The following is a 12,440-nucleotide window of genomic DNA, read 5'->3' as shown; positions in this document are numbered from 1 at the left end:
AACCTCAAAGAACAAAGGTCATATTAATTGATTGATGGCAACATTTATGATGACTCGATGAGTTTATGGTGAAATCGTACTATAAAAGGCTGATTTTCGGTTGCCCCCCCCACCTTTAAACAATGACTATTGAGGAAAGTTAATTCTCCACATCAAAGTGTCACTAACAACTCTAATCCTAATTTAGCCTAAAGCTTCCAGGGAGAAGACAATCAGCTTCAGGGGCTGGAGTGGGCCACGCAGACATGTGGCAGACAACATATTTGATATTTGCCATGTATAGCTACTTGGCTGAAAAAGCTGACGTTGAAAATTATTGAAGGGGAAAAAAACAAATGTCACTTCTGGTCACAAAATATTTGTCAACGCTACTTTAACAATCTCTACAAAGTTGCCTGTCTTCACTTGCAGCCTATTTACAGTTCGCAGCTCTCAGGAGCTGTACGCGTGAATGTTCCTAAATATATAGTTTAGACATCTTAGTAAAGACTTGGGCCCCTACAAATTGTATATTATTCCGCACTAGAAGGTGTCAATTTCATGATGAATTTTAATTTAATGGATAATCAAAACGATATCAAACAAAATGTTGATTTCTAAAAAAAAAGTGTTGTCACGTGGTATAGTTTTTAATATTTATAATAGTTGCATTTTTAAATTTTTTCATGTGACGCGTTTTACGCGTTTTCCCTCGTGTTTTTTCAGAGGTTCGTGTCCAGATTTACGTTTCCACGCTTGTTCGGAACCTTTAAACCACCTGACACGCGCTTCCCGATGACATTTATCGGAAGGACCTGTTCTTCCGGAATCCAAAGATACTCACCTGCTATTGGTCAGAATCGACGATTGCGTACACGGATGCGGATGTCTCCCCTTTCCGTAGTGTAATGTGGATAAAATGATCGGGGATCTCTTGATATTCGGGTAAATTACAAGATTTGTAGATCAAAAATCTTAGTTATTTTGATTCAATGACGACTTATTGCAAATTTTTTGTGTGACTGTGCGCGATGTTGTTAATTCGATAACCACCGAGCGAGTTGGTGACAAGCTACTGCCAACTCACCACCTCGTCTAACAGGTAACACCGATTTATCAACCAATGTTCTTCTCACCGCTTTTCTCTCCGTTTGTCTTTTAAGGACCCTACTCGTGAACGCGGGAGCTGTATTGAATTTCAAACTGTAAGTATTAACGTTACAGGAAAAAAACTAATTGCACCTTTCAAACCAGAGTACTACGAAATGCCTTCCGTAATATAACGAGATACAAAACGAGTAAAATAACACTGAAATTAGCTTTATCGTCACACTCAGGAAATCAAACGAATAACGAACTGGTTGTGATTATTCAGCAGCAAAAGGAAGGAGTCGCAAGGCTTTGGAGATGAGTCCGGTGCACCGACAACAGGTGAATGCGAAACACAACACGGAATAAGTCTTGGCATTTTTAATGTGTCCACTTTTTAATCCTGTGTGTTTTTGTTTAAGGAGAAAATATCAGAGAGTTCCTGCTCAGTTTACGATACTTTCGGATCTTCATAGCTTTGTGGAACATCTTCATAATGTTCTGTATGATCTTGTGAGTAAGATGATATCTTACATATTTCCTTTGCACATATCTGGTAGCATATAAGCTAACTATTCCTTTGCAGGACATAATGTGTCGCCCGTCTTTCACTCCAAATGAATCAAAAGTGCCATATGAAACTAAATGCTTAAAATGCATTAGTTTAAATGGTTCATTTATCACCAGCATGTGTCTCTTAAAACATGACTTAACCCCCCCCCCCCCCGCCCCAAATTAGTAAGGTCCACCTCTCATTTATTGTATACACCAAAACCACCAAGCAGCAATCATAAAAAATAAAGTTTAAATATGTCTCTACACCATGTGCTACACCATGTGCTACAATTACCCACTGTTTGTACTGGTATAGACACAGTGGGGTATAGTAGGATAAAGGAATAATTTTGACATGCAGTTTTATATAGAGAGAAAGCCATGCAGAAGGATTTTATTGGGGGCTTTGTGATAGTGTAACTGAAGAAATTTGCATATTGTTAATGAAATCTGGATGTCTTTACTCTTCACAGATTGTTTGGCTCATGATCGCCTGGTCCTGGTCGCTGGGGCCACCCCATGGACAAGACTCTCACACAGCTCAAACTTCCCGGACACACTAAGCTTCTCCTTTGTAGACCGTTGTGTTCTTTCAGCCCCTATAACTGTAATTGTATTCCATTTGTGACCCGCCTCAAAACCTTACCTTGTTTTTGTTTGCAACTGCTGATGACTTAGTGTTTAATGAATCACCTTATTTCTTCTTACATGTTCAGAAGTCATATAGAATTTGTTTTCTATTTTGACATTTTTGTTGTTTCAGCTGTAAATATGTCTCCCTACTTTTTGGATATATCTTGTCTTTTTTTTTTCTTGTTAGAATATTTTTTTTCGCTTCTCAAAGAGGTTCCAAGGTAGGAAAGTACCACCAACCATCAGTAAAATATCCATAGATGTTAGTTTTGACTGCTTAGTTGTTTACCTGGCTTATCATAGAAGCAGGTAAACAGCCTTTGTTGAAAAGTCCTATTGTATATGGTATATCCAACTGGATATGAGACAGTAATAAAAGTAGTTTGTGAATTTTGCATGCCACTAAGATCATTTAATAGGTTGTTTCCTATTATGAAAAAATATTATTAAAAATAATATATAATATTAAATAATAATTTGATATTATTAAGCAAAAATTAGTTAATATTTATATAATATTATTGAATAATATTATTAAAAATCTTAATTTATTTTCATTGTTTTCTTGGAACTATAGAGGCCTTTTGCCTTAAATACAGAAAAGTTGATGATGCTAACATGCAATTTTGGGAAACATGAAGGTCAAGTTAATTTGACTTCTTTTCTCTCCCAAAATGTGACACAAATAAAAAAAAACTTAAACATTTTCACAGTGTAAGGATTGCTTTAAGTGTGATCTTGTATGATTATGTGGTCTGTTAAAGGTTGTTTTTTTTATCGAGTTGTTCCTTATCTGATGTGAGGGTCTAAGGACATGATGTTGTATTGCTATAAAGCCCACTGAGGCAAATTTGTGATATTAGGCTATACAAATAAATTGACTTGACTTAGTCTCAGTCGGTGCTGCTGTGCTCACAATTTTGATGCTGGTGACCAGGCTTTTACTAAAACTAATTTCTGTCTAGTTTGTTGAATTAGGTAACCTACAGTTGAAATAAGATGCTGTGTAAATCTGCATTTGAGTCAAAATCACACACAAGATGTTGACCTTTCATGTTTGGAACCATATCATTTGAAATCTTTATGTCTTTTCTCCAGTTTTTATAATAAAGGTTTATTCTCAAAGCATGGACTGCCCTGTTTTTTCAGTGATTATAACAGATTGTTCATGATACATCAAGTCATGATCACAGTTATTGTGTGAGTCCCCCAACAGTTTCAGTGCTCTTGGCTGGGTGTAGTTAAACAATGGAAGAATACTCTATAAAGACAGACAACTTTAAGATATATCAGGCATGCCTAATCTGTTACCGAAAAAAAATCGTTGACAAAAAGTTTAAATTCTACACAATTTGTCAACACTTAATTGAAAGGCTTTGAAGAAAGTCAAGCTGATAAGTCAGTTTTAATATATTAAATGTATAGACAACCGTAAGGGGTAGATACTATAGCGAATTCGGGGAGCAGCCCGGCTGGACCGTCACAGCCGGGACGCGAACTCGGATCTCCCGCAACGCGGGCGACACCGTTAACCAGTCGACTAAAAGGTCCGACTAAAGGGTTCAATTAGTTAGTCAAGGGCTATTGAGCTTATTCATCCGTGATCGTTACATTGCCCCCTTCCTCACCGCGAATCGCTGCAGCGTGGGATTTTTATAACCGCCAGTCCGCGGTCCCGTTAGGCTTCAGCCAGCTGAGCGCTGCCCAGGTTACGCCAACTCCACAAGTGAAGTCCGGTCAATACCGCGAGGGGGGGGGGCTATCCGGGGTTTATCATGCATGCAGGAATCGGTAGCCTGAATCTTTCAGCCTACATAACATGACGCTTCAGCAACCCTCATCATCTAAACGCAGCTGAACCTGCGTTTAGATGATCACAGTTCATTGACCGCTCACCGCCATCGACCAGCTGTTGTCTGGGGTCGGGTCACGGCGACAGCAGAGCCAAATGGGAAACTCCAGACGTCCCCTCCCTTTTTTTCTGGTCATTTACATTTTCTATTAATCTGTCAGAGGGTGTTTTCAGACTGTCTCTTGAATAGGAGGCTCATTGCCGTCAGCTCTCTCCACCTTGGCCCCAGTGTCATCTCCAGATGTCTTGGCAGCAGTGCCGCCACTTCCTTCGCCGTGGAGCTCCATCAGTTTGCCCAACTCAAACTTGGACTTCTTAGGCATCTTGACCTTCCTGACGTACACATCATGAAGGGGGTAGATAGACTGGCAAGCTTTCTCAATGTCCTTTCCGACACTGTCAGGGATCAGCTTGTTGACAACTTCTTTGAGGTCGTTTGTCTGAACCTCACGAGCCATGATCTCTGTAATTTTCTTGCGGATCTGGTGGACCTGCTGGTGCTGGGCATAGGAGGTCTTCTTTATCTGGTTGGTGTGCTTCTTTGTGAAACCCACACAGAAGAGACGCAGCAGGTAGCCATAGGTGGTCTTCACATCTACATGAGCTTCAATCATTGTATTGTATTTTTAAATCACTTCAGGACACAGCGCTGTCGCTCGACACAACCTCTCCGTGGCATTCTTTATTTAGACTGACACAGCATCAAAGGCAGACCCGATCAAACAACCCAGAGCCCGCAGGCATCACCAATCGATCCCAGCACAATAGAACAGCACCAAATCAAATGCAGCACTGTCGATGTGTGCAGACATAACATTCCCCCCCCCCCCGGCAGGATTTCAAACATGAAAGGTTGACACAAAGTCCTCTAGGTGGCCAGGGCGTAAACGTGTGCGAACAGGTCGCGGGGCGGCCTGAGGCTGGTCAGGCCGAGGTGGGGAGGGAGATGGCAGGGGAAGCTGAGGCCCAGAAATGTCTGGGGCCCGTGTAGGAGCTGCATGAAGCCCCGGGGCGTCTCGCCATGCTGAGGGAATGGCTATGGTTGTGTCACCAGCTGTGTGTGGCGGAGCTGACACCTTCCGTAGACGACTGGAGTGCCACCGAGTGCCATCGCTGAGGAGGTAAGTGGCTGGGCCCAGCTGACGGGTGACTTGGAGAGGAGAGGACCAGTATGAAGCCATTTTATTGTCCCTGTGGGGCCTGCGGACCCTGACCCAGTCTGACACATTGATGTCTGGCACCCTGGTTCGTTTTGACTGGTCAAACCGTTGCTTCATCCGCGTCTGCTGACGAGTGACTGAGGCTCTGACCCCAGAGGGAGGTGCCTGAGGTGTGGAGGGGCGGAGCCTGTCAAGGGGCATGCACAGTTCCCGGCCTAGCATGAGAGAGGCTGGGGAGACGCCTGTGGTCGAGTGCTGTGTGGCCCGATAGTGCAGCAGAGTGTGACGGATGGCCTGCGCGAAAGAGCACCCTTGGGCCATGTGTGCTCTGAGGCCGTTCTTCAGTGACTGGTGAAAACGTTCAACGCCGCCATTGGCCTGGGGGTGGTAGTACGCAGTGCGTATATGACGGATGCCCTTGCTGTCGAGATAAGCAGTGAACTCAGCAGAGACCAGCTGAGGGCCGTTGTCAGTGGTGATGGCCTTTGGGAGGCCCCAGCGAGAGAAAAGAGAGTCCAGGAAGTCGATGATGATCTGTGAGGTCACAGTGCCGGAAGTGGTGAGTTCAGGCCATTTTGAGTGTAGATCGTAGGCGACCACCATGAAGCGTTGGTGGTGGGGAACTCCATGGATCTCACCACAAATGTCCAACTGCAGGTGTTCCCAGGGCTGAGAGGGCCAGGCGAGAGGTTGCAGGGGTGGGGGAGCCTGGTGGCCAGTCTTGCCACTCACAAGGCAGGCAGAACAGTCCTTCACCAGAGCCTCAATATCTCTGTCTATCCCCGGCCACCACACCAGGTCTCGGCAGCGCTGTTTCAGTTTCACAATGCCCAGGTGGCCTTCATGCGCCGTATTCAAAACACGTGCACGGAGAGCAGCTGGGACCACTGTGCAAAACCCACGTGCCACGCAGGTGTCGTTCCAGCAGGAGAGCTCCTGTCTGACTCGGGCGAACGCAGCCAGCTCCTCTGGGACCTTGTGAGGCCAGCCGTTCTGGATGTAGGTGCGGAGCTGGGAGAGGACAGGGTCCTGTTCGGAGGCTGCCCTCAGCTCCTGCAGAGAGACAGTGGCCTGGAGGGGTTTGTGTAGCATTTGGACAATGTCCTTTTCCACACAGTCAGTGTCCGTCTGTGGAGCTGGGGTGGAGACAGAGCGAGAGAGCAGGTCGGCGACAACATTGTCTCTGCCTGGGGTGAACTGCAGGCTGAAGTTGTACTGGCGGAGGCGGTCAGACCAGCGGTGCAGCCTCAGGGGTTTGTGGCCTGTCCCAGATGTGGACAGCAGCGCTGTCAGGGCCTGGTGATCTGTCCTGAGGGTGAAGGAGCGGCCATAGAGGTAGAGGTGCCACCTTTCACAAGCCCAGATACAGGCTAACGCCTCACGCTCACCCACGGAGTACCGCTGCTCGGTCAGGTTGAGGGCACGGGAGGCGAAGGCAATGGGCTTCTCCACACCGTTCTGGGTTTGAGACAGCACGGCCCCTATCGCTGTGGCTGATGCGTCACAGGTCACAAAGGTGGAGCTGGAGATGTCGAAGTGAGCCAACACTGGTGGTGAAGTCAGTTGAGTCTTGAGATCACGCACAGCGTCACTGCATGCCTTTGACCACACCCATGGCTCGTCCTTACGCAGCAGCTGGCGCAGGGGGGCTGTGGTCACAGAGTACTGGGGAAGAAACCTCAGGTAGTAACTTGTCATACCCAGGAAGGAGGCGACCTGGGCGGCCGAGCTGGGCTCAGGGATGGCCTGAATGGCGTCCACGTTGGATTGTAGTGGAGTTACACCGCTCGCTGACAGCCGGAACCCCACGAAGTCGATGGCTGGTACAGAGAGGACACATTTCTCAGCATTGAGAGTTAGCTTGTGCTTGGACAGGGCTGCGAAGACCATGTTAAGGCGCTTGTCGTGGATTTCACTGGTGGGCCCGTGTACCACTATATCGTCCAGATAAATGGCCACGCCCAGTATGCCAGCCAGCACGGAGACCATGATTTTCTGGAAGCAGCTAGGGGCGGAGCTGAGACCGAAAGGCATCCTGGTGTAGCGAAACACTCCTGCATGTGTCACAAAGGCTGTGAGGTTTCGGCTGCTGGGGTGGAGGGGCACCTGTAAGTACCCCTGTCTGAGGCCGAGCTTGGAGAACACCTCAGAGCCATAGAACTGAGCAGTGAGTTCTTCTGAGGTGGGCAGTGGATACTTATCAGGGACCACTGCCTTATTTACTGCACGTAGATCGACGCAGACACGCAGGCCCCCCGACTTCTTCTTAGCCACCACGAGGTTTGAGACCCAAGGTGACGCGTCCACCGGTTCAATGATGCCAGCTTCCAGCAGTTGTTGCAGCTCGGCGGAGACCCCATCACGGAGAGCCAACGGGATGCGGCGCAGTGGTTGGATGACAGATTTCACAGCAGGGTTGAGGAGAGGTTGATGGGTGAAGGCGGAGAGGCAGCCCAGCCCCATAAACAGCGATGGCCACTTCTGCTGCCAAGGTGTGGCGACAGTCAGGATTGCTGCCCCCCTTGTGTCTAAGAGGGAAAACCCCAGAGCGGAGAACAGATCCAGGCCCATCAGGTTGGCCCCACGGCGTGCCACATGAAAAACTGCATTGGGCACCAGCTTGGTTCCATAGCGGACAGTCAGTTGGAGAGAGCCAACCAGATCGATTTTGGAGTCACCATACCCACAGAGGACAGCTGAGGGTGCGGACAGTGGCAGTGAACCGAAAAATTGACTGTAGGTATCAACATTCAGGAGAGACACACTTGCACCGGTGTCCAACAGCAGGGGGATGCACACATCATTAATGTTGACTGTGCATGATTTGAATGACACTGGCCCAGAGCTCACCTTGTGAATGACGGCGGTTGAAGACTGGGGGGTGTGGCCCTCTGACCCAGCCGGGGAAGATCGACAGACGTTGGCAAAGTGATTGTGCTTACCGCAGCTACGGCATGTCTGGCCACGGGCAGGGCAGTTCTGAGCCCTTGAAACATGAGACCGAGACCCACAGTTACCACAGGACTGTTGGGGGCGGGGCCGAGAACGCCGTCGTTGCAGTTGCAAGACGTCCCCAGTGGAGTCGGCGCCCGCCTCGCTCTGGCTGGGTTGCGTCCCGAGGGGCAGCCGTGAGTAGAGGGAGGAGTCGTTGGCAGCTTGACTGGAGGTGGCCACTTGCTGTGTATTTAGCATAGCAGCATACTCAGCTGCTCCCTCAACCTGTAGTGCGATGGTAATTGCTCTGGACAGCAGCAGATCATCTTTTTCCAGCAGGAGAGTCTCACGCACCTTTGCGTTGTTGGTGTGTTCGATTAGCTGGTCGCGAACCATCTCGTCCTGAAGCGCGCCAAACTTGCATGAGCTAGCTAGCCCTCGCAAATTAGCTACGTACTGCCGCACAGACTCACCAGGCAGTTGGTGTCGCTGACGGAATATAAATCGCCGAAGGAGGGCACTCTGTGGAGCAGCGAAATGGGTGCTCATAAGTCCCACAGCTTCGGCAAAGCTTGTGACGTTCCCCAGAGTCCCGAGCACACGATGACCCTCTGCTCCCAAGCAGTGAAGCAACAGAGCCGTCTTCCTAGCCTGGCTCACGTCGTCGAGCCGAGGCGATGATGTAATTTTCAAAACTATGTAGCCAGCGAGTCCATGGTACCGGAGGCTCGCCAGGTAATGCCAGGAAGGGGGCAGGTGGTGGGAGAGAGATATCAGCCATCCTCGTCGCCAATATTGTATTTAGAAATCACGTCAGGACACAGCGCTGTCGCTCGACACAACCTCTCCGTGGCATTCTTTATTTAGACTGACACAGCATCAAAGGCAGACCCGATCAAACAACCCAGAGCCCGCAGGCATCACCAATCGATCCCAGCACAATAGAACAGCACCAAATCAAATGCAGCACTGTCGATGTGTGCATACATAACAGGCGCAGGTTGAGGAGAGCCTGGAGAGGTGGATTTATGCACTGGAGAGAAGAGGAATGAAAGTCAGTAAGAGCAAGTCAGAATATCTATGCGTGAATGAGAGGGAGGACAGTGGAATGATCAGGATGCAAGGAGTGGAGGTGACAAAGTTATGAGAGTTTAAATACTTGGGGTCAACTGTCTAAAGTGGGGAGGTGGAATTACATCAAGGATCGGCTCTGAGCCCTTTCTTGTTTGCAGTGGTGTTGAACAGGATGACGGACAAGATCAGGCAGGAGTCTCCATGGACAATGATGTTTGTGGATGACATTGTGATCTGTAGCGAGAGTAGAGTGCAGGTTGAGGAGAGCCTGGAGAGGTATGGCGGTGGAGGTATGCACTGGAGAGAAGAGGAATCAAAGTCAGTAGGAGCAAGACGGAATACCGATGCGTGAATGAGAGGGAGGACAGTGGAATGGTAATGATGCAAGGAGTGGAGGTGACTAAGGCATATGAGTTTAAATACTTGGGGTAAGCTGTCCAAAGTAACGGGGAGTGCAGTAGAGAGGTGAAGAAGAGAGTGCAGGCAGGGTGGAGTGGGTGGAGAAGAGTGTCAGGAGTGATTTGCGACAGAAGGGTACCAGCAAGCGTTAAAGGGAAGGTTTACAAAATGGTTGTGAGACCAGCTAGGTTATATGGCTTGGAGAAAGTGACACTGACGAAAAGACAGGAGGCAGAGTTGAAGATGCTAAGATTTTCCACTGGGAGTGACACGATTAGGAACGATTATGTTAGAGGGACTGCTCAGGTTGGGCGGTTTGGAGACAAAGCAAGAGAGGCAAGATTGAGATGGCTTGGACATGTGTGGAGGAGAAATGCTGGGTATATTGGGAGAAGGATACCGAATATGGAGTTGCCAGGGAAGAGGAACGACAAAGAGGATGTGGTGAGGGAAGACATGCAGGTGGCTGTGTGACAGAGGAAGACAAGAAATTGAAACGGATGATCTGCTGTGGCGACCCCTAACGAGAGCAGTAGTAGAAATAAAAATGGTTCAATTTACTAGGAGATACCTTCCTCCGATTTACAATCAAACGTGGCGTTAAAATAAGGTGTCCCATTTCTCCTTATAATTGCTACAGAAATGCTTTCTATCGAAAATTACACTGTCGCGCCATTAGATGTAATTGGGAAACCACTAATCATTGGGAGTCTTTGAATTCATTAATTTTCAGCCGCTTCTCCGGGGTCTGGTCGCAGTAAGCGAAGTAGGGCACTCCAGACGTCCCTCTCCCCAGCTCCTCCTGTGGGATCCCAAGGCATTTCCCGGCCAGATTGATGTCAAATGTTCACACAATTGAACATGTGACGAACCCCCCAGTGGACTTAATGTATTTCTGGATTGTTCCGTTCACCTCTAGTGTTTCAGGTTTAGCGATGGCTCACCAAACCTGAGAGGATACACCTGGGCCCGGGCATGTCCTTCCGCATAAAGCTGCAGCCAGCTTCAATCTTGCCACTCTCACCGTTCTTGTTGGATTGGTCGTACCACTTGACAACATCAGCAAATACACCCACACGACCTTACTGTTACGCATCTCGAATGAAGAGAGGCCAGTGTAGCGAAACTTCCTATACCTGGCGTTTGAACAGGAGCTCACACTGACCAAGGAAACCCCTGCACAGCTCGAACTCCCTACCGAAGGCCTTGGGGCAGGGAAGGTTAGGCTCGAACCGGGGGTCCAGTGTGGGTTGACTCGGAGGAGAGGGAACATCAGGACCAGGAAAAGGGAATCCGGAGGTCGAGCTAGGGGCAGGGACCGGGGCCAGAGCACGGTGGTCGCTGATCCTGGAGACAGCCACTGTCAGAGCAGCGATTTGCGCAGAGAGTGAAGCAAGGGTGCTCGCGGAGGTACGCGAGTTATCCTGGAGCCCTTTGATTTCTCCAGTGACCTGGGAGAAGGCAGTGCTAAGCTCAGAATGGAGTTGGGTGAGTTGAGTGCTGTGGTCCTTCACCACTGCCTCGAGAGATATAGGGTTCATAGCTCCCGGAGCGACCGCCTGCCCCTCGGGTTTGCTTTGGCTCATGCTGGCTTCGACGTTCTGTTACGTATCTCGAATGAAGACCAGCGTAGCGAAACCCAAGAGGACAGAGACAACAGGGCACCGGGATAACCCGAAGGGTGATTTAATGCAGGGAAGAAAAACAAACCGCACTAACACAGGGGATAATAACAGGTGAGTCTCAGGTGGGCGTTGTTGAGACGATGTGCGCCTGGCTACCAAAGTCCGAATCCGTAGAGCGAGGGGTTGTCCGAGGAAGTCCGGGTCCGAGATCCAGGAAGTCAAGTCCGAATAGGAGGGGTCCAGGTAGAGAGAATCGGAGGGAGGTCTGGGGGGAAAACGTGAAGGTCGTTGGGGGCGAGGGGAGCCGTGGAAGTCGCGGAGGGAGAGTCCTGGGAGGGGGAAAAAAAGAGAGACACGAATATAGACACTGGGAATAGCAAGGACCGCTGGAGGGCTTGTCAGAACTTTACCGCAGGGTTCAGCACGTCGAAACACAGACGGGCGTTCTGGCAGGCTTCTTGTAGAGGGCTGCCTGATTACCGCAGGTGTGCCTGATGGATGATGACCAACACCTGGTGCAGCGCAGCGCTCGTCTCCTCAGAGCGCGAGCCGAGCGCTCGGATGTTTCCGGCACGTCCGAGCTGGGGGAGTGGCTTGAACGTGCCAGGGAGGCAGCTCAGGACGGTGTAACCACAACACTTACACCACTGATTTACACACACACACATCCATACTTAATTGTATTGGGATTACTCTGTATTTTGTAATAAATCAATTTGGTTTATTGAATGGTTTTGATGTGTTTGTGTGGTTAAGAGGAGAGGTGACGATTAGCGAGCAGGAGTAAGGTTTCATGCAGCGAAAGAGCACTACGGACACAATGTTTGCTTTGATAATGTTGATTGAGAAGTATAGAGAAGGCCAGAAGGAGTCAAATTGTGTCTTTGTGGATTTAGACAAAGCATATAACAGGGTGCCATATGCTTTCTCTTCATATGCTTTCATAGAGGAGGTGTGGTATTGTATGAGGAAGTCGGGAGTTGCAGAGAAGTATGTAGGAGTGGTGCAGGATATGTATGAGGGAAGTGTGACAATGGTGAGGTGTGCGGTTGGAATGACATGGGTTCAGGTGGAGGTGGGATTACTTCAAGGATCAGCTCTGAGCACTTTCTTGTTTGCAGTGGACAGGTTGACAGGCAA

General features: G+C 48.8%; 1 protein-coding gene and 1 pseudogene across 4 annotated transcripts; one reads left to right on the top strand and one right to left on the bottom strand.

Moving 5' to 3' along the window:
- Positions 1-810: 810 nt before the first annotated feature.
- smim7 (small integral membrane protein 7) lies at positions 811-3,376 on the top strand. Of its 4 annotated transcripts, none has more exons than XM_056277448.1 (5): positions 811-924; positions 1,143-1,184; positions 1,358-1,410; positions 1,491-1,581; positions 2,097-3,376. In XM_056277448.1, exons 1-5 carry the CDS (start codon positions 899-901, stop codon positions 2,110-2,112), a joined length of 228 nt encoding a protein of 75 aa, XP_056133423.1. In that variant the 5' UTR covers positions 811-898; the 3' UTR covers positions 2,113-3,376. The 4 variants fall into 4 exon arrangements, with proteins under 4 accessions (XP_056133423.1, XP_056133421.1, XP_056133420.1 ...); XM_056277447.1 differs by having other exon boundaries at positions 820-924; positions 1,355-1,410; XM_056277446.1 differs by lacking the exon at positions 1,491-1,581.
- An 854-nt stretch (positions 3,377-4,230) lies between these two features.
- On the bottom strand, positions 4,231-10,771 carry LOC130109863 (40S ribosomal protein S3a-like; annotated as a pseudogene).
- Positions 10,772-12,440: the final 1,669 nt, after the last annotated feature.

This window comes from Lampris incognitus, chromosome 3 (genome assembly GCF_029633865.1).
Source record: "Lampris incognitus isolate fLamInc1 chromosome 3, fLamInc1.hap2, whole genome shotgun sequence".
Lineage (NCBI taxonomy): Eukaryota > Metazoa > Chordata > Actinopteri > Lampriformes > Lampridae > Lampris > Lampris incognitus.
Note: the sequence above shows the minus strand (reverse complement) of the source record. Positions and strands in the feature narration are given on the sequence as shown.

Bases quoted from the DNA above. Each gene is read 5' to 3' on its own strand.
- smim7 (XM_056277445.1), top strand. From the start codon at position 899: ATGATCGGGGATCTCTTGATATTCGG. The intron at 925-1,142 runs GTAAATTACAAG...TTGTCTTTTAAG, and splicing joins GGGGATCTCTTGATATTCGG to GACCCTACTCGTGAACGCGG. The intron at 1,411-2,096 runs GTGAATGCGAAA...TACTCTTCACAG, and splicing joins GTCCGGTGCACCGACAACAG to ATTGTTTGGCTCATGATCGC.